The sequence below is a fragment of the Pagrus pagrus genome (genome assembly GCF_965226575.1).
Source record: "Pagrus pagrus genome assembly, chromosome: 17".
Classification (NCBI taxonomy): Eukaryota; Metazoa; Chordata; class Actinopteri; order Spariformes; family Sparidae; genus Pagrus; species Pagrus pagrus.
The window spans coordinates 7,351,024-7,372,381 of record NC_140201.1 but is presented as its reverse complement, the minus strand read 5'-3'; the positions used below and the strand labels follow the sequence as shown (position 1 = coordinate 7,372,381).

Here is a 21,358-nt window from a genome sequence, read left to right as displayed (position 1 = left end):
ATTTGAGGTCCATTTACTTGCTATTTGTGGATGGTTTTCTCAGTTGTCATGGAGATAGCTCAGCCTACTGGGTCACGTGTCTCCAAGTCTCCATCCAAAACAAACGCAGAGAAAAATGCAGATGAAATCTCTGGAAAATCCTATTTTTGATCACTGCATGAGACTGCTGTCAGACTCTTTAACTCAAACAACACATAAATTGTAATACCGCTGTTGTCTCTCTGTCACCATAACCAATTATCTCAACATCACAACACAATATTTACATTCCTGTGCAATTCATGCTTGTATCCTGTGCAATCAGATTGTCTCCAGGCAACTTTTTTTTATTTCCAAAGTACACTGCTACACACATGGATGGATAAACAGATAGACGGACAGAAAGTAGCTTATATGACACATACAAAACACACAAGCAAACAAACAAAATAAAACGTAAACAAGAATTATGAGCAAAATATAATGATAAGAAACACCCACAGCGATGAATTCATGCTACATTATGTGCCAACTGAGGTATATATTAGGTGCAATTGTCCTCCTTGTTCATATCTGTAAGTAAAAGGTACATAGTGTTTTTAAATTTTATTATTTTTATTATCATTTTCATAATTACTATTATTATTACTTTTATCACTTTATCTTTATATTACTCTATTTTTGTCTTGCTTGTTCTGTTTGACATTTTTATCTTTAACTTATCTTGTTTAGTAGTGCTCTTATCAAAACATGGCATAAGTATGGATTCGTTTTATTCTGAAATGTCTTACCGGAAGCGGTACTTCCGGTTCCTCCTGACTTGACGGCGGCTCACAGGACTCATGAAGCTCCTATTTTTTTTTTTTTTTTTATTCCCGCACTGTAGATTTTCCTCTGAACACCCTCCGGACCGGACCGACTCTCTCAATTCTGACATTTTAAACAAGATTTCTTAATTTTCTAAAGATTTGAAACGTTCCCAGCTGTTTCCAGTCGGACCCTGTTTCAGTCCCCACGTTATTTTTTTGCGCCTACTTTTTCTTTCTACCTCGCTCCGGGTTTGGATTTTACAAAGGGCGTGTTTGGGGCGAGCTGTACCGGGAGTTTCATCTCCTCTGAGCGACTCTGAGGAATGACAGCGACTGGAGAGGGACTGAGATCCGCCTGAATGGAAACGATGGATTATAAAGAGCTGGGACATCATTTGGAGGAGAAGCTGACACTAACTGACAAATGTGAGTAATCTTTACTGTCAACAGGGGAAAAAAAAAAAAAAAAAAAAATAGGTCATGAAAAAGGTTTACAGGAGAATTAAGGTGACATCAGGGTTTAAGGTTCTGATTATAAATTGTGTCATTTCTCCTTTAATCTGTTTTTTTTTTATCCCACCAGTCATAATGAAAGTCTAGTTTATGAAATGCGCCTTTAAAGTCAACAGCTGCAGCAATGCAACACATCATCTCTCCCCCCCCTCCCCCCCCAAAAAATCATAAAAATTAAATTATCCTTTCTTTTTAAAAACCTGGCAACCTCCTATAATTCCTCCACACCAGCAGTGAGCGGGTTGCCTGACCAGCAGATATCCTGGAAATTGCTGCACTGAGCTGTGGTGTCCATTACCAAACACGTCAGTGGCGCACACAGCCAAACATACAACCAGATACACGCAGGGGAAAAACCCTTATTTCCTTTTATCTGCCTCTGCTGTGGGGAGTCTTGCTCAAGGGCACTTCAGCTGGCTGATGCAGAGCTCCCAAACATCTGCATCTGAGCCTCTTCAAAGCTGCTCCACTAGCCCAGATTTAAGTCAGTGAAAGCCTGATAGTAGAGTACATTTCCTCGTGTACTATAGTGATTTATATGAATTAAAGACGATATGTTTACGCTAAAATCAGCCTCGCTTCGGATATTTCTGATTTTTTTGTTGGTAGTTTCTGTATTTCTGGTCTTTTTTTCACTCTTGGCTGCACGATTAATTGAAATATCATCGAAAAAATGGCTCTTCTGCTTGCTAAAGGGTGAAAGAAGAGGTACTGTAGTGCTGCAGGGACGTCCTGGCGTACAAAGCGTGTTGTAATGATGCAAGAAGACGTGTTTGTTTGATACTCAGACACAAATAAACGTCACATCATCATGGTTTTAATCAACGATGGATAAATGGTAATTCCCACTAATCGTGAATCATATCCGGCAAAATAATCACAACATGATTTAATTATTTTTAGCATATCTGCAGCTGTTTTCTGAGGATCTGACCTCTTTTCACTCTGGATCTTGTTTATATGAACTTGAGTCATGACTGCACAATAAACTGAAGCATTATCAGAGAGAAGAAGCTGCGATCTTTTCTTTTTTCAGGGTGAAATGTTGTCAAAACAGCAGAATAACGAGGTACTATCGTGCTGCAGACACGTCATCACGCCTGAAAACGATCGTTCCCACCACTACATCGTGCTGCCTTCGTTTGTGGCGTCTTGAACGCACCACACGATTGTTAAAAACACCATAAATGCGGCCACGTTATTAAAACAGAAGGCGAGCCTCCATCACACACCTCCCCTCCTCTTGACCTGTGTGCTGGTAGAAGGTGACTTTCTGTTCAGCCCTCCCCCCTCGTCACCAGTCGATGGTGGAGAGAGCTTCAGATGGAGGGAGAAAACGTCTGCTGCAGCTTTTTATCAGCGCAGAGGCAGGCAGGCCGTCATGGTGCTCGCCCGCTGCATGTGGGGGAGTCTGCATGAACACTAGAAGAAGAGCAGCAGCAGCAGCCGGATGGATGCTGGACCTCTGAGGCCGATACTGACATCAGTGTTTAGATATCTGTACGTCCACCGTGGTGTTTTACAATCTTGACACAGATCTGTTAGATTTGTCTTCTCCGAGGGCATGCACGATATTTATCCGACCGATAATCTGAATCTCGGTACCTTTCCTGTTTTCTGTGAAGCTCACGTGCTATGCTACAAGCTAACGATAAAAGATGTTGTTGGTGGACAGGTGAAAAATAGACATCGTCACAAAAGACACCTACGTTTGTTTAAAGGTAACATTATGATGTAAAGTCAGGTTTTATAGAGACCGCCGTCTTCACGGACACATCATAGTGTAGTAATGTTAGCGAGATGCTACCTGGCTAGCTAGCTAACGTATAATGGTAACATGAGATCTCCAACGTTAGCGAGGTTCACTTCCTTCTTATCTATGGTGACATTAAAAAGATTGTAGAAATGACAGGTAGGCTGGCGGCTGACATATTTTTAAGATGACGTGAATTAGCGTTAGCCGGAAAACGTCGAGGCTTCCTCGTTTTTGTTGTGACCACAATGACTCAGCCTCGAGCAGCACGCGAAACAGGACCGGCGTCACCATGTTTGTTATTGTCAAGCAAGAAAAACACAAAATATTAATATTGTGCCTAAAATAAAGGTTAAGACAAAACAAAAATGTGAAATTATCTTAATCTTGTCCGTATCAGCTATGAGAAGCGGGTACAGATTAACGTTATCGTTGTTGTGCACCTTTACTTTTGCTTTAAATTGTGTCTTTACACGCCTGAAATGCAGTTTAACCATCAGAGCTTTGTTTCGTCGATGTAACAGAGCGTGTTTTGGTTTGCAGGCCTTTTACAGACAGCTCTGGTCTGCAGCAGGCTGGTCAACACGTGACGTTAGCTGGGAATGCTAGACGCCGAAAAAGGCCGGGGCGTTAGATAAACAGGAGCATTCTTTCTGTGTGACGCCTTTCTGAGAGCTGCGAGTCTCATTGTGCTTAAAAATAAAGAAAGACAGATAGACGGAGAAGAAAAAGCCAAGAAGGGATTGTTTGTATTTTTTACAGCCTGGTGAGTCAGAGGGGTCATGACCCCATACCATTTAAATCCCTCCTCCACTCATACACACAAACACACGTTACCCTCTTGACTTTATCTCTTTATGTCATAACCAGGCAGCCAGCGACATTACGCCGCTCAATCTGACTTTTCCTCGTGTGTCAGAAAATTGTTTTTCTCTGAGGGAACACAGAGTCAAAGCCAAGCCTCTCCAAGACACGACACGTTCAAAGACTGCACTGTTTTGCGGCTCACAATAGGAGTGGCGCCACGCCGGAAAACAATTCACCTTTTGTGTGATGCCGACAGAAAAACTGTCTGCGCTCGTTTGTAAAAGGAGTTTTAAATTGTGTGCAGCTCTTTCTCTGGTATCTGCAGCGTCACCGAGCTCAGAGTGTGGAGTTCAACGCTCCTCTGTGGAAGCAATCATGAGACGTGGACTCCCTTTGTGCCGGCGAGCTTCCCAGTCATGCTGACGTTATGTTCTTGGCACTCGTTCAACATCACAGCCAGGCTGGAAATGGGGGGGTTCTGGCCTAGAAAACTTCTTCAGCCAGCTTTTTGATTTGCCACTGTCATAAGTCTCAGGGAGTTAAATAAAATGTTGATGAACTGTTTCTGTATCAGCCTGTCCAAAAACCACAAACACTGGAGCCCCTCAGGAAGAGCACCAGTCTTTGAAGCTTACATCGTGAAAGAAGTGGCAGTAAAATGGTGGATATGTTTTGTTTTTTTACGTCACAACCCATGAAAATGACTATCCCCATTCAAGTTAACCGGACATTAGCCGGCCTCGTCTCTAGCACATAACATCCGGGTATTTTTGTACCGTTTCCAAAGCTGTAGCCAGATTTTAATTGTTATATCACACTGAGAAGCACTTTATACTACATTATTTTGTGGGGTCATGATAGCTAAATAAAAAGCTCTGTTTACAGCCAGCAAATCCACCGAGAAGGCTTGAGGAAGCCTTTTCCTGGACGCTAGGCTACACGCTATGTCAGAGTTTAAGCTAACGTTAGCAGCTCAGTCTTTTCAGCCAATGTTAGAGGGTTACGTTTGCTAAACATACTTTTTAGTCATCATCATCATTTAGCCGTTTTTCTTGTACCCGTACATTTATCGAAAATACAGACAGTCAAGTATATTTTACCTTTTGTTTGTCGTCGTAGCCGAATTAGCCTTAGTGAAGCAGCCAAAAAATGCTTATGCTAAAATGAAATCACAATCAGATCTTGCATTTTCCTTTAGATCACTAGAGGGCTAATTAGCTCTACATAGCAATATTCTGGGGTCTTCTACATGAACATGAGGATGTTGACTCTTTGCCAGGAACCTGTTAGCTTTAGCGCCTTTACTTTAGCGTGATATTGTTTATTTAAGTGCTTTTAAAACAATTTTACAGGACTCTCTGTTTAAAACAAGCCAGCTGGAAACATCTAAGTCAGCCAAGGACGGTGGTTTCAACCTATTCACGTCGCTAAGGTAGCACCGTTAGCTTAATTAGCTAGCTAACGACTGCAGCTTATATAGCAACAGTAATTAAAAGGAGCTTTTTCTGAATCGAGTTTTTAACAGTGTGTCTGTTTGCCAAACTGAAACTCAGAAACCTAAAAAGACAAAGCTCCTCTCAGCTGCTTCAGTCAGACGGGGCTCAACTCCTCACAGCTCTGCCATCTGAGTCTCGGCCCGGGGGGCTCGAACGCTCGCACATGGCGGGTGGGAAGAGCAGAGCGCTCGCTGGGATTGCTGGGCGTGGACGGGGGATCGGCTGGAATGACTCTGCAGAAACTGGACGGGGGAGTCGAAGGTTTGAGGTGGGTTGTTTTGGTTTGAGTGGATCCTTGAAGAAGAAGAAGAAGAAGAAGGAGGAGGAGGAGCGCTCTCTTCCCCCACACACACTCTCCACGTCAGCGATCTCTGCGACCAGATGCTATAAATCACAGCCGCGACGCTAACCGCCCGCTCAGGATCAGAGAGGAAACGCTCCGCTCTGCTGCCGACTAAGAAAGAAGGAAAAGGATGAAACTTCCTGAGAGCGTATGCACACATTAGTCATGTTTCCTCTTCGTATCCAGCATTAAAAAAAAAAGCAGAAGTCATTGATATTAATAATCCTGTTTGCAGCATGATCCTGTTAGGTGACGGCGTGAGGCAGAGGGGCGTCACAAAGGGAACTGTCACCTCACATTTCATACGTTACAGTCGTAGTAACACCTACACATCTGGGACTGTTTGAGAGCTAATGAGGAGGCAGACGGTGCTGACCTCGTTCTGTTTCGGGCCCGGTCGCTTCACTGTGCCTGCAGAAACACTTGAGTTTTGTCTGCAGGTGATACAACCACTCCTTCCTAAAGATTAAAAACAGACACACTTAAAAAAAATTTGAGGGGACGTCGTGTGAGGAGCGAGAAAGACCGAGTAGGATTTGATTCTCGACGCTGACGCACACGTTGCAGTCGGTACCAGACGAGTTCTGAGGTCCGACCTCCAGCTCTAATTACCGGTACCCGTCACATTAAGTCTCTGCTGCTCTGCTCTTGAACGTAGCTTCAATATTTCAGCTGCAGATTCACTTTGATGTCCACAGAATACAGAGTATTGATCGTGTCCTCAGGGCCTTTCTAACCAGCCCAGAGGCAAAACCCCTCATTTCTTATCCTGCAGCCCCCTCAGATTTCACCTCCTCGGGCGTTGGCTGTCTATTAAAGATTAATTGATCGATATTAAATCAGTTGAATTCATCATAAGTGTTAAATAGGCGACCTAGCATCAAAGTCTGGTATCATTTCAGGAAAGTATTCCCCGTAGTAGCGAGATTTTCTTTGAATTTCTTGTTCAGATGTTTTCGTTTGGTTCCTGTCCTGTACTCGTCCGTCCATTACCCATGCTGCCTTGCAGTAGGTACTGGATGTTTGTGTTGACGTCTTCCTCCGACCCCAGGGGACTCACTAACAGATGCGTCCCCCCCCTCCGTCCTCCCGCTTTGAAGTGTGTGTGCACACAATCACACACAGACGTCACTCAGCACACAACGTCTCAGTCACAGGACCCACCGGCTCTAATATTAGAGCACAGATGACTGCAACCACATTTAATCTTGAAGGCAGGATAACAAAACATATAATGAAATAGTCATGTGTGATCTGGACTAAAAACAGGTCTGACAACGGTGCATGCGAAGAAAATCTTTACTTGATGCCATCATGTGGCGCGTCAGATGTTTTCTGCTCCTCCAGACGGCTGTTTTTTTGAATCAGTTAAAAAATGCGGCGTCTCCTGCCGCACCAGTCGATTGATTGCCTCTGCAGTCTCCTGTGATGACGCCACTCTGCTTCTCCCCTCACACGAGCAGCGGCGACTCTGCTGGAAGCTCATTGTTGCCCTTTTATGCTCCGAAATTCATCCTTGAAAAGCTTTTTTCTTCTTCAGGATGAAAGATGAAGACCAGGCTGCAGGCTGCATGTTGGCTGCAGCCTGGTCAGGGTTTTGCCTCTCGTCTGGAGGGCTTTGTGTCGACGTACAGACCTTCCCGGTTCCCAGATTTGATGTTTTTTGATTGAATGTAACACAGAGTTCATGCTGTGGTGAAAACAGAACTGAAACCTTCATGTGATTTATCATATGAAGAACTGGATCAATCTGCTGCATGTTTAATGTTTCATGCTTTGCCTCATGAAGGGTCAAGACGTCAATACTGGATTCATAAAGTGCATTAAAAATTAAACACTATTCCCCAAAACATAAAGACTAAAGACTACATGGTGACTCAGGGTATTTACAAATATCAACGGTGTCTCTGCGTTGCTATGTGTGTATGTGTTGTCCGCTGGTGCTTAGCGGTGGCGCTGTAGTTTCCCCAGTAAACACACCGCTCTCTTTGGCTGTTGCAGTCCCTCCTGACTGGCCGGCAGCTTCTCCTGTTGGGTTGAACTTGGGGCAAAGCGAGCGGACAGGCTACATGTCGGAAGGGAAAGGTTTATATTTCAATTAAGAAGATCTTTTTGATTGCTAGCTATTTATCCCATGTCAAGCGATCTGCTTTATCCCAATTCCACATAATTTAACTTGCTAGTTTAGTAATTCCTCGAGATAGGGACGGCGGTGTGGCCTTAAACTACAATATTTGTAGGGTACAGTTTACTGCAATATACAATATATATCTTGACATTTTAAAATCTCCCCCAAAGCAGTTTATAAATGCTACGACTGGGCAACAGAATCAAATAGCACAATGTTTTTTTTTTTACCAAATACATCAATAAATCAATGACATTTTGATAAATGACCATCAGCACTGTGGATATAAAGACTAACTGGGTAAAGTGGGACAGAAAATGACATCACTTGACTGTAACCACCCTTTAAAACCAGGAGGAGACAACACTTATGTCACATCAGGACATAACGATATCCAAAAGCCAGGATACGATAACAATATAATATTAATAGGTGAAGTTAATTCATGTCTCCAGCTTCATTTTGTTGCTGCGTCCGGGCTGAACATGCTGCACTGAAATCAGACCTCAGCTGAGATTAAACTCGGTCCGTCACCACACCTCTGCTGCTGCCAGGTCAACGTGAGTCAGCCAGACGCAGTTATGCCCTACTTTATGAGTCCAAAACAAGAGTGCGGCAGGGCAGCTGGGGTCTGCATACGCGATACACTTGAGTCTGATGTTTGCGTTCGAGGTTTCCATCACAAAAACCCCATCGAACCTGACCGAGCTCTTTGTCAGAGTCACATATCAGCTGAAACCGTCGTGGGAACAGGAGTTCGCTCTGTGCTCTCGACCAGGTCTCACTTGAAAAGTAGTTAAATAAAGGAAAAGTAAAGACTGTCTGTGATTAGTGTAAGTGGTCAGTTTCTGAGGGAGTGTGGTGGTCTGCGGTGAAGAGACAATAAACAGGCTGCAGTGAGACTCATTGTTCCTGTAGATCACAGTTTGCTTTTCTTCTCTGTCCTTTGTTTCACAAGTCTCTGTGTTATGTAACTGTTTGTTTCTTCGACTTTATCTCCACTTTTATTTAGACATTTTTGTTGCAGTGGGGATATACCGTGATAATGCCTTGGAAAAGTCCAAAAATCACAACTGTTACACATACAAGAACTTTTTATTTGATAGAAAAGATGCTGTTTTTTAAGGGTGAACACCAGCAAGAAGGAGCATTTTCTCGCTTTCCTGTGTCTGAACTCAGGGCAGGGACAGGAAAGGCTCCTAAAAGCATTAAAAAAGTACTACCGAGCGTCTGAAGATAAAAGCTAAGGCAGATTCAGTCAGGATGACGAGGGCCAGGCGACAGGATGTTACTCCACAGCACAGCAGAGATCTCAAGAGGAGCTTTTAACCACAAAGAAGTGGGTTACCCAGTCACACAGACATAAACCAGAGCCAAGCATGAATCATATATGGATCATCTATTATTCACTTTTTCCTCTTCCTCTCTCTTCGCCGGCTCAAGGTTGATACTAACAACGAGCTCAAAGGTGAGGCGGCGGGAACAGACAGGAGAGTCTTGAACCGTTTTTAAATGGCAGGTGCCGAGAAAAAAGCTTTTCTACGAGACGGAGAGAAAATAGCTCAGCCGTGTTTTGTTGTGACTGAAGCTGTAGTCAGGGAGTTTCACTTCCTCGGTCATGACATCATCGCGAGGTCATCTTCATGATATAGCAACGGCAGAGCGAGCCACATGATGTAAATAAACACAGGTTACCACGAGGGAGGTTATTAAGCTCCACGCTGAAGGCGGTTACAGTAAAGTGGCAGTCGTTGACACAGTGTGCAGGGCTTGAACTGCTGATCCGGCCAAAACACAAGTATGACGACCGCTTTAAGAGTTAAAGAGACAAAAAAAAAGATACATTTAGCAACAAAAACTGAAAGCTGGCATCCGGTGTAAGGTCAGATGTGTCATCTTCTTCATTCTTTGAGCAGAAAAGTTCCTGGTTTTAATCAGAATGTTGTTTGTTTTTCTATTAAAGCTGCATTAATCAATATCTTTTATATTAAAGGGACAGTTCGAACGACCTTTGTCAGCATCTACTCATGCTGATAAAACATATCACATACCCCTTCCTCTTTTAAGCTAGCAAGTATAGCTACCAAATTTAGCCAGTTAACAGGTAGCTTGCGCTACAATGCTAATGTTTGTAAATAAATACCATACCTGTTACCTTCTGTAGCTTTTCAGCCGTCGCTTGATGAGGCTGCTCTTGCTGATTTATTCTTGTTAATCTACTCTTTATGTGAGCCGTAACCGTTAGCATGTCCAGCTAACTAGCCTAGTACTGAGAGTTGTTTCTCAAGGCGAGGGCCGCAACGTTAGCTAACCACGTAGCTTAGCTTAGACCTATTCAAACTAAATGTTCTTTTTTTATTAGGGTTATGTCAAATTTTATTTCATGATATTTATTTTCATGACGATGATCTCTCTTAAGCTAGCAAGCTCAGCAACTCCTGCTAAATTTAGCCAGTTAGTTAGTTATGCTAACTCGCTACAGCTGTCGGTCGTCATCTCAGGTGATGAAATCATCGTCTATCAGCTGGGACCATTAAGAAATCAGCTGAACACGAGGTTCCTCAATCAGCTCACTTGTAGCATTAGCTTATGCTAGCAAGCCACGGCCGATAAAATCTGCTAGCGCTGGTTTCAGATCATGAAATCCTCGGTTGTCTTCTAGAAATGAAGAAGCCTCATTTTGTCTACATCTGTGTGACATTTGAGGCGGTTAAGATGACTCAGCAGCGAACGGAAATCTTGACGTGACGTGGCTTTAGGGAGCAATCATCTCTTCACTTTCAGCCAAACCTGCACATTCAGTGATCCAAAGAGAAAATGCAGCAGAACAGCTGACACACGCAGTCGTTCTGAGAGTATGTGGTCTGTAATTGAATCCCAGAGGTTTCTCTTCTTCCATCATCACAGAGAAGCCACGTTTCTTCTCCTGTGACGGTGATTAGTAGCTGTGCGTGTTGTCGTTGCTTGTTGCTGAGACCCGGAGCTCATCACAAACACAGCTGTTGGTCCACTGACCTCTGAATCTGTGCGGATTCAGAGGGTTCGTGCAGCGTTTAGTTCGCGTGAGGCCTGAAGTTTTTTTCTCCGGTGGTTGGTTGACATTTTGTTTGTGGGCTTTTTTTTGGTATCATGCACGCTTGAATTTGGACTCGGTGACCTTTTTTATTCTCTCGGTTCTCTTGTTTTTTGTCCTGAGATGGAGCTGAGGAAGTGGACTATCAGTTTAGTGCGACGGACAATAGATCAGACTGATTGTTTGTCCTTCAATTGAAGCATAAATTGGTGTAAAATGTGAAGTAATTTAACTTTGTGAACATTTCACTTTTATCTGTCCAGACATCCAAACTACAGGCCGGTGTTTCGGCTGGTTTTTTCTCTCCCAGGAATGTTCTTCCTCTGCTTTTCCCTGGGGCATGGATACTTGTTGCCCGAGAGCGTTTCCGTTTTTTCTTCTGTCCGTACAGGAAGAGGTTGTGGAGGCGTCCATCAAGGACACATGTGCTCTCTGACAGTGTGTAAGCAGTCAGACGGCCGGCTTTAAACTTCATTTACTATACTCTATTATTGTTTGGAATATTTGCAAATTCCTGGAGTCACTTAAATCTGAGCTCGTGTGTTTGTGGGAGGAGATAATCAATAGGACGTCACGGGTGTTTAATCTCTGCTCTTCTTGGACGATTGTAATCCTTCTTGTTCTTCGGCACATGCGGGCCGTGCAGGCAGATAACGCACAGAAGACACACATCGCTGTATAAACATGTGCACGGGTGATGTGCATGCCAGAGATTCCTGAGGTTGGCCTGACCCAGATCCAACATGTCCCACTCATCACAAAGACACACACAACACACACAACACACACACACACACACATACCCACATACTGGAGTTCACATAGTGGCGCTCTCATGCACGTAACTCCGAACAATAGAGGCTGACCTGCTTCACACAACATGCTCTGCTCCACCTTTAGAAAGAGATGCTGCGCTTTTCATAGTTTTTTATTGTACTGTTATATTATGTTATATATTATATTATATATTGTGATGGCCTGAGCTTCTGACAGCAAGCTGTCGACTCTGTCTTACTCCTGGTGCAAAGCGGTGCACAGCGCAAGTGTCGTTGCTAGTTTCAGACCGACATCGCTGTCGTTTTTCACGCCCAGCGCCCACGTTGTGTAAAAAGCAAATGTACTTGTGTCCATCTTTGCAGCCCTGGGCGTGTCGGTCTGAAAATGAGGTGTATTCAGGTGCACATTGGGTCAGAAAGTGACAGCGCCGTAGACCAACGAGGTCCTGGTGCAGCTGGCTCTTAAAGGGAGATGACACACTGATTGGTTTAATTGATGTCACACCCAAAACACACCCATGACTCATTAAGAGTCTAAATACAACTGCTTTGTGCCGTGCGCCTAACCAGCAAAAGCAAGTTGGACTCGTACCATAGATCGTTTCAACAGGGCCCATATAAATAAATCCTGTGTCTGATTTCCTGCCCGGCTCGACTTGCTCTGCAGCTTGATGTGACCTCTTGTGAGGGTCTCACACATTCACCTTGTACTGAAGCACAAAACTGTGACCATTTTATTTGATGTTTTTTTGCTTTCGCAGCTGTTTTCTGTGAGTTCATGCCTCAACCCACGGCTTTCACACATGCTTCCCAGGAGCCTCTCATTCTGGGAAATGTAGTGTACTCAGACTAGAAGTATAAGCATCCGTGAACCCCCTCAGCTGTCTGAGGGAAAACATTGTAGGAGTATCTAAGGGTTAACAGATATTTTTCCTGACCATCGCCGGTGAATCTCAGCTGTGGTTGAGGTTTAATGTGGCTAAATTTGGCCCCCAGTTTGGCAGGTTACCAACTCTGATTGGACGTCCTTTCTCTGTTTTATTTCTATTATTGGTTAACACAGTTTTCATGCCAGATGGATTTGGGTTTTATCAGCCAACGTGGCCCACAGACAGGCAAAGTTAAGTGTCCCCGCCCCTCCTCCTCTCTGCCTGTCCAGTAAATCTGGTGCACCACATGCTGGTCAGTGTGCCGTCCCAAGGTGCCTCGACAGAAGCCAGCCCCTTTTATGGCCGACATTCTCAGTATGGCGCTTAACGCTATTTATAAACCCGGAGTCTGTCACAGTGGCACAGAAACCTGAGATGGCAGCGGAGGGACGAGGAAGGAGAGAGGCAGAGGGGGGGGAGAGAGAGACGAGTGAACATCATGCTGAATTTGTGTTTCTGTGTTAAACGGAGCCTGTCACATGAATGGCTGATCGGGCGCGATAAGACACACTTGTTGACTTGGCACTGAACATCTCTGCAAGCCTGTGTGGACTAGCTCTGTTGTTGCAGGGACAACGCTGAAAACATGCCTGTTAATATTAAGGCTGCATATAACAAAATGTATTGTCCCATGTTGTGATTGTAGTTTTCACAAGTGTACGTAGTTGAATTTCACCTATAATGACTGTCAATGGCTGTAGCTCTTTAAATGAGGTAAAGCTTACATATCCGGGGTTTATTACTCTATGTTTCGTTATATTTTGGCAATTCACTACCATTTAAAGTAAGCCGAATTAGCTGTTAGCAGTTCCTGTTTGCAACGCATCCATGAATGTACAGACAACTATCACTGGATTACCCTGATATGGAAGAAAACTTAAAAATGTGATAATTGTAAGGCAAGTTCTGCAGTTGTGAGACGCTTCTTTTTTTCTCTGATTTCCAAGCAGATTTGAGGATGTTTTTCACAGTGGACAAGGATATAGTTTATATCCCCCATAATGCTTTGGGGTTAGCATGGATTCACTGAGCTATACGCTTATACATGCCTTATAATCAGCCTGTATTTTTTTATATTTGGGCAAATTACCACCATTTAAAGTAAGCCGAATTAGCTGTTAGCAGTTCCTGTTTGCAACGCACCCATGAATGTACAGACAACTATCACTGGATTACCCTGATACGGAAGAAAACTTAAAAACGTGATAATTCTAAGGCAAGTTCTGCAGTTGTAAGAAGAATCTTTTATCTTTGATTTCTAAAAATAAACGTGTCGTGTCTGTCGGGTTTTAAAGGACCTTAATTGCTTCTGTTAGCCGTGTGTGTTGATAAGCCCCCTCACATACCCCTGGGGCACCTCCCAGTTTGAAAACCTCTAATCTAGACTAATAAATGTCATAATAATATTTGTTAAAAAACAAAAGGGTTTTAATTGTAGCTGTGATTAACGAAGCCTCATCAGACACGTTGAAACAACTGCATTTTATCTTTCTTTTCATGTTGTTGTTCACTACTGTCTCCTTTTTACACCACTTAGAGTCAAATTAAGCAGCTTTTACTGAACTTGTGGCCACACATGTCAATTACAAATGCTTATATATTTACACAGTGCAGTTTAACAGTAGCACATGTAGAAAAGTGAGTCATAAAGTCAGTGAACAGACCTGGTAATACTTCCAGGAAAGCCGCTCAGTGTATTTAATCTTTTAAGTTTTATATCTCGTGAATTCAACTTTTCATTTGTAAGAAGAAGAATTTCTCTCTGTCGAACGTTTACACTGCGGTCCAGCTTCAACACGACACCTATCATCGCTCCTCTCTTACAGCACCTAAGGTTTAGATGCATGAAAACACACAACAGACACACCCAATGCCGCGCTCACGGTAATGACTAGTTAGAGACAAACTTCAGAGTCGTGTGAGGGATCTCGTCCTCCGCCTTTGTTCTGTAGTCTCGTCTGTGCAGTTTATCACAGTGGTGCCTGATTTACTCACATGTTAGATAATCAGCAACAAGATACAACACGATAAACTTTATCTATTCACCTTCGCCGGTGCCATTTCCAGCTTTTTATCCGACATATTCTAGATGTGAAGTGGCTGAATTAGCGAGAATGAATGAATCATTCATCACAACAACAGTTTGCTTATCCGCAGTCTTTCCATTGCGTCCTTGCGTTGCGTTCAAGTGCAGCCGAGTATCTTTGTTGCATCTCATTTTTTGTGTTCTGGCCCTTGGAGTAGTCTATTTTTTCGACAATGCCTTCTCCACAAATTTTGATTGAATTATAAATATATTTCTTATATAAGTGTGGTGACAGTGGCAGTAAATAATGGCTTGAAATATGCCAGAAGAAGAATGTTAATGTGCCTTTTTGAACACGTCTGCCTTGTTTCTTTTAGCTTACGCTCCTTTTTTCCCACGAAATATTTTGAATACTGGGAATTCAGCCGCTCCGAATCCTAATTTGGAGCCTCGTTGTCTCTTCCAGCCATGTACGGCTCGTAAAACTGATCGAATTCAAAAAGTCAGCCGCGCTCGCTGAACAAGTAATCTCCTCGAGAAAGGAGGAGCACCGCAATCCTCTTTTTGCCAAATCCTAATCCTTTTTTTCAACATCAGGTAGAAGCGGTGTCGTCTTGTTTGAACACGAGCCTTCATCTTTTTTTTTCTGTTCTCGCACTATCAAAACACTCACGGGGCTCCGGCTCACACCCTGTTGATCCTCCATTAGTATGCTATAGTGCGACCTGTGCATTAAGCTCCGTGTCTGAGTACAGCAGGGATGGTTTGGAGACGAGCCCAGTGTTAATCTGTGATTTATGTGGTTCGGTGAGCGTTTTGGACGGGCCTGAGGAGAGCGTCACGCTCCATCTGCCCACTGTTGGCTGACTGGAGAGGCGAGCTGGCCTCGAGCCTGCGGCCTCTCACCTTCTACCTCGCCGTCTCTGAGCTCCTGTCTCATTATTTCTGCAGCTCCTACTGTCTTTATCTCGCCTCCTCATTGTCTTTTTAAACCCTACACTCCCCTTTCTCCCCTCTGCTGCACCACTTTTGTCCTCCAGCTCTCCTTTTCCCTATTAATCTCCCTCCTCACTCTCCACACGTCCTTGAAGAAGTGTACAAATTGTCCTCTTCTTCCTCTTCTTTTTCTTCTTCTTCTTCTTCTTCGTCCTGCCCCAGTCCCCCCTCCTCCACGCGTCGCTGCAGCTCCGCTCAGTTTGTCGCCGACTTCTTCAGTGTGACAACCAGACGTGGGGATAAAGGGAGGGGAGAGAGACCGGGACGAGCAGCAGCCGAGGAGCTGAACTCGGTGTCAGCAGGGCGTCAAGACAAAGTCAGAGCAGGATTAAACAGGATGTGCTCTGTGGCGTTTTTGCTGCCTCGCTGTCACGATCTGTGTGGGTCAGAGGTCAGGAAGTGTGGCCTCGTGACCGGATCTGTGTGGATGCTCATGTTAGTTGTCATGCAGGCTTCATTATGTAAGACATGCCTTTCAATGTAAAGCTGCAAGTACTGATATTTTCATTATTAATTCATCTGTTGATTCAAACGTTTCTCGACCATATTTACACGTCGAAGTCGATTTTCAGGTCATGGGGCTACACAGCCGGTGAAAACTGTTGTATAAAGTCTCCTGGACAAGTAAATCAGACTTGATGAACAAATACATAAAGTCTGATACATCCCAGCGAGTGTTTTTACAATGAAAAGACGTTTAAAGTACAGCTCTGGTCGCTGGTGAAAAAGACGTTCACAACTGTTTCAACTGAAAGTCTGGATCTGGTTTTCTAAGTCAGGCTCCAGAAACATGAGAGGCTCTTATTTGCACATTATCGAGGATAAAAGCTGCTCTGCTTGTTCCGTCATGTTTAATTCTTCAGCGTGAAGCTTGTATTTATTTCTTCAGCTCGTGCACTTTGCTCCAGAAGTCCCAGTTCAGAGTACTCGAAGCTGTAATGCTCTTAGTATTTGTGCATGTGCTTTACAGCTGCAAGTGCAACATCTTATTTTACATGAATTTATTAAACTGCTGTCAATACGATGTCCTGGAAACTCCTTGTTGTCAGCTCTGATATTTTATATGAAATAAATTGATATTGATGTTGTAATTGTGTTTTAGCTGGTTGAGAAGAGAAGACGTCTCGGACATCCAGGTTTTCATCTAGAAGTCAACGCTTTCAGATTTTATCACAACTTGGATGTTTTTGTGCTTTTTGCAAGTTGTAACTGACATAAACATGAAATTATGACAAATCAAGTTGTTTTATGGGGAAGTGTTTTAGACTTGTCTGATAGAGCCTTTATACTCAGGCATCGTCATGTGATCTGTATCTCTCTCAGCACTCACGCTGTGAAATTGGATTGGCAAGACCACATCTGGATCTTCTCAGCTGAGTGTAAATGACATCTGTACAGGATCATGATCACGTTGTTAAGAGAGAAATCTGCCCACTAAATCAAAAAGGACTCTTCGAACTAAATCAAACCCCACAAAACTGACTGAAAAATGACTGCATGGTGTTGGCAATGTCTTTACAATCTTTACGATTTGCCTGAAAAGTGGATTGTGGATTAAAAATGAATGAAATAATCAGAGCGCCCGACCCAAAGTGGACCAGATGTCGTTATCAAAGCATCCAGATCAAGTCACGTGTTAAAACCAGGTGTAAACAAGGCCTAAATTTTCTAAAACTAAACTCAAGCAATTATTTTGAACATGTCTCGCAGTCTCACAACTTCCAGCAACGTACTGATATCACATTTACAACCACTTTTTACAGAAACATTTACATAACTTTGATTATTTTTCATCTTGAGGAGTATTTTGAGCCTCACAGTGAAGTCAAGGGACTTATACATCAGTCGAAGCGGCTCTATGGGAGTAATTAAGCCAATTACCATTAATTCTCCCCATGATAATCACTATGTAAGCATTCGTCTTTTAAGACACAATCTCCGATGTTTTTCTTCTTCCCCTTCAGGAAAATTCAAAGTGTGTCTCGGCTCCTCCGTCGTACTTTTCACTCTGAATGTGTCGCTACACTCCTGATATCTGAGATTTGTTCCCGCGCTCGTGTCTCACCTGCTGCTGGTGTGTTTAACGCTGTTGACAGGAAGCTTTTTTCAAACCTTTAGGGACGGAGGGGGGAGCGTGGCGCCTCGCTGCTGCTCGCCTGATGCGCGTGAATCGCGTGTTAAAGAGATGTTAGTGATTTTCTAATGAGTCGAGAGTGTTGTGTTAATGAAGCCGCAAAGGATGCGTGAAGAGAAAGTGACGAGCGTTTAGCGGAGGCTGCACGCTGATGGGGAGCGACACGACAGCAAGACGTCACATATTAGACTAAAAGCAGGTGTGTCAGGTGTAAATCCTATCTGTTATTAATCAGCTTGATTTATTTTCTGTCTTCCAGCTCTGCCCCTGCAGCCAGCGTCTCAGCCCATCCAGAATGGGGACAAGTGTTTGGGGAAGGACCCTCTGACTTCAGACGACTCAGCCTTCACAGACCTCTCTCCTAAAACAGACTCCAGCCCCGAGACAGAGACCCCCAGCAAGACAGATGCCTCCTCCAAGACAGACGTCAGGCCATCCACCCCGGGCGACGGCAGCAGCCCTCAGCCCAAGAAAGTTGCAGGTTTGGATGGTTTTTACTATATTGTAGTAAGTCAGATGTACATGTCTCTTTTGCAGGTCTAGGTGCATAAGACCATATTCAGAAACCGTGCCTTAAAACATTGCTATGGTAACGTCGTACTTGTCAGTTACTCTGTACGCTGGTGATGTGGCTGTCCGACACAGAAACAAGAGAGATGGAGGTCCATCATCCCGCCCTCCAAACAAGCAGCTGTCAAGTCGCAGAGAAGGCAATTTATTTCAGCATGACTCTCTGTTGTCTTTCATATCCCTCCGCTCGCCGCCTCATGGAGTCTGCTCAGCCACGAGTGACACAAAAGGCGCTTCTCAGTCCGATATGAGCGTCCAGAGCATTTTAGAAATTTGATTTGAATCACATTCAAACCACCTCTGAATGTGCTTTTGATCTGATTTGCTAAAATATCTCATTCGATCAAATCAAATCAGTATAAAGTCCAAAATCACAATCACATTGCCTCAGTGGGCTTTACAATCTGCACAGTGAAAGACTTCCTCTGTCCTTAAACCCTCGATTTCATTAGTGTTTTTGCTGGTCAGACCTCCAAAAATCAATCAAGTGGATTCAACCTGAACCTGCAACAAAATGGATTTGTTGCAGGCTGGCTCAACAGCCTCCACTCCTCAGGTTGTGGGACCTGGCGGCAGCAGCTTGTTCCCGTTTGGCTGCCAGAGCATTAGCGATCAGCTCACATTGACGCTGGGTGATAAGGCCCGACTAACAAACTGTTCCCGTTGATCCAAAAGGCGTTGGATGGTTTCGGGATCAGGGCCGTCCACATCAAACTGGACAATCTCATGGCACTGCTTGACGATTTCTACTAGTTCTTGTTTTTAAGACTAAAGCTGCCAAACAAGCCAAGAAAAACAGAATAAATCAATGCTTGGATTTTTCAGCAGCAGTTTTGTTGATCTGTGAATCAATACGCGACTCTCTGGGCTCACACATGAGAGCGACTGAGCAGTATTGGCACTGATGTGCTTCATGAGCAGGCAGACGACAGAGCGCTGTGATCAGATAGGACGGTTCCAGGTATAAGAAGGTGATTAAAGCAGAGCGATGCAGTCGGGAGATATTGGCGCTCATTTGAATGAAAATCAACCGGACACAATGCGAGGTCATATCAGCCATGATGATGAATAAACAAAACAAAATGAAACCTTTTCCCCACTGATTGAAATTGGAAACCGAAGCTAAAGCTGCAATTTTCCCCTTTTTTCTGCTACAAACTGTTTCATTTACTATCAGAAAGTATTAGCTGTCTAATAGCTGATGAAAATGTGGAGTCGGCATTTTCTCACGCTGCTGCTGCTGGCTATGAGACTGTGTCAGGCTGCGAGCCCATCGTTAATCGCTCAGTGGCTCCAGCGCCTGAACAAAAAACACTCAAAAAAAGGTGTTAAAAGTATGAAAGGACGCTGTTAATGATTCTGATCCTTCGTGTTTCATGTCTGACCTCGAATCAGAGACACAATTGACGCGTCAAACATGAAAGCATTCGCACGCCTTCTGTCCTAATGGAAATTTCGATGTATATTGAGTCACACAGATGGTTGGTGGCTCGACGCCAAAATCGTCATTTGCTCTGGGGGAGACAGGACGTAAAGGGTGGAGGGACTGATGCATTAAGTGACGTCTCTGTGGAGATGTATCTCCGCTTCATGGTGTCTGCGTATCAGCCAGACTGAAGTCTACAGCCACGTAAGAAACTCTCTGAAAGGTGGAGGGAGGGAGGGAGGAAAATCAGGTTGCCATGGTGACGGTGCCGAAGTGCCGCAGGGGCCCCGGCGATTGGTCGAGAATGCGCGGCATGCATATTACATAGCACGGAGAAGACGGGGCTCAGCGATCACCCCCAGGGGTCCGGTGTGTGTGCGCGGCTCCTCCGTCGTGGCTTTTCACAGCCGGTCTGCAGCCGGACGGAGTCGCACGGATCCTCACGTTGCAGCGCTGCGTCGCTCGAAGTGCAGCAAGGATTCATTCTCATCATCACTGCAGATGAAAACACAAGTCACAGTCGAGCTGCTCGAGAGTTTGACATCGTCAGTGTACGCAGAGATGGAGCGGCTTTGACCTTGAACCAGAAGCTGCAGATCTGAAGAAGACTGCTTCAGGTTTTATACATTACAGCTGCTGTAACCATTACAACCCATGTCTGTCCTCACACCACTCATGCCCTAAAGACATCTGTGTCCCTGCCCACTTGGTGATTACTACTGCGAGCACAGCGGTGACGTAGAGATGAGGGAGAGGATAACTAACTGCACAATGGACACAAAGTTAGCTGCATCGCTTACACAAGTTTTTTAACAAGTTTTATACCAAAGTCTAGAGCATATTACAGGCTGACCTCAACCAAAATACAAAAACATATTATGATTTGTACAATTACCTAAAGTGATATCAACCCATGAAATTAGAGTTGCTCTATGTGGCAGAATTTCCCCAAAAAGGATCCGGTAGCACGATCCAGGAGAGGCCAGTAACAGAAACAAAAACAAGCTTTAATAACCCTCCATTTTCTCTAACTGCTTCTCCTTATCAGGGTCACGGGGGGTTGGAGCTAATCGTAGCTGACGTCGGGCAACACGGGGACAAACAACCGTTCACGCTCACACCTGCGGACACTTTAGAGTGACCCAAGTAACCTAACCTGGAGAGATACATACATGCTCAGGCACAGGGAGCACATGCACCCCGGCTCAGTCAGTAAAAGCCCGGTTTTACTGACATAAAGGCAGGCAACAAAAAAGCAGGCTGCCGAGAATCCAAGAGCAAAATACTAAACTAATCCTGCCTTCCAGTCAGTGTCAGAGGTCTGGATTTCCCAGGACCGTGACCACCTTTAACTGATCACCCGTCTGTATCATTTTGGTGAGTTAACCTTAAAAAGTTAAACAGCACAATGAAACACGTCCCGGCAGTGCTGGATTATCCACAGAAGTTGCCGCCGGCTGTTTTGAACTGAACTTTTTCAATGTCCCACTTTAAACCGTGACGAGGACATTATTTCAAGATGTCGCGCTCCTGCAGCATTTTTAAGTACTTTCTCAATGCTGTGACCACAACACGTGTGTCGCCTCCTCCTCTTATCTGA

General features: G+C 44.2%; 1 protein-coding gene across 6 annotated transcripts in view; it reads left to right on the top strand.

The window, feature by feature from the left end:
* Positions 1–823: 823 nt before the first annotated feature.
* The window catches only part of LOC311272858 (uncharacterized protein), a 39,483-nt gene continuing 18,948 nt past the window's right edge, over positions 824–21,358 (top strand). For 4 of the 6 annotated variants that reach the window (XM_084379570.1, XM_084379567.1, XM_084379569.1 and 1 more), the window contains exons 1-2: positions 824–1,214; positions 18,022–18,243. In XM_084379570.1, the coding sequence (XP_084235696.1) occupies positions 1,148–1,214; positions 18,022–18,243 (289 nt within the window). In that variant the 5' untranslated portion in view covers positions 824–1,147. The remainder of the gene's footprint in view (positions 1,215–18,021; positions 18,244–21,358) is intronic. The other 2 variants (XM_084379571.1, XM_084379568.1) reach the window with 1 other exon arrangement.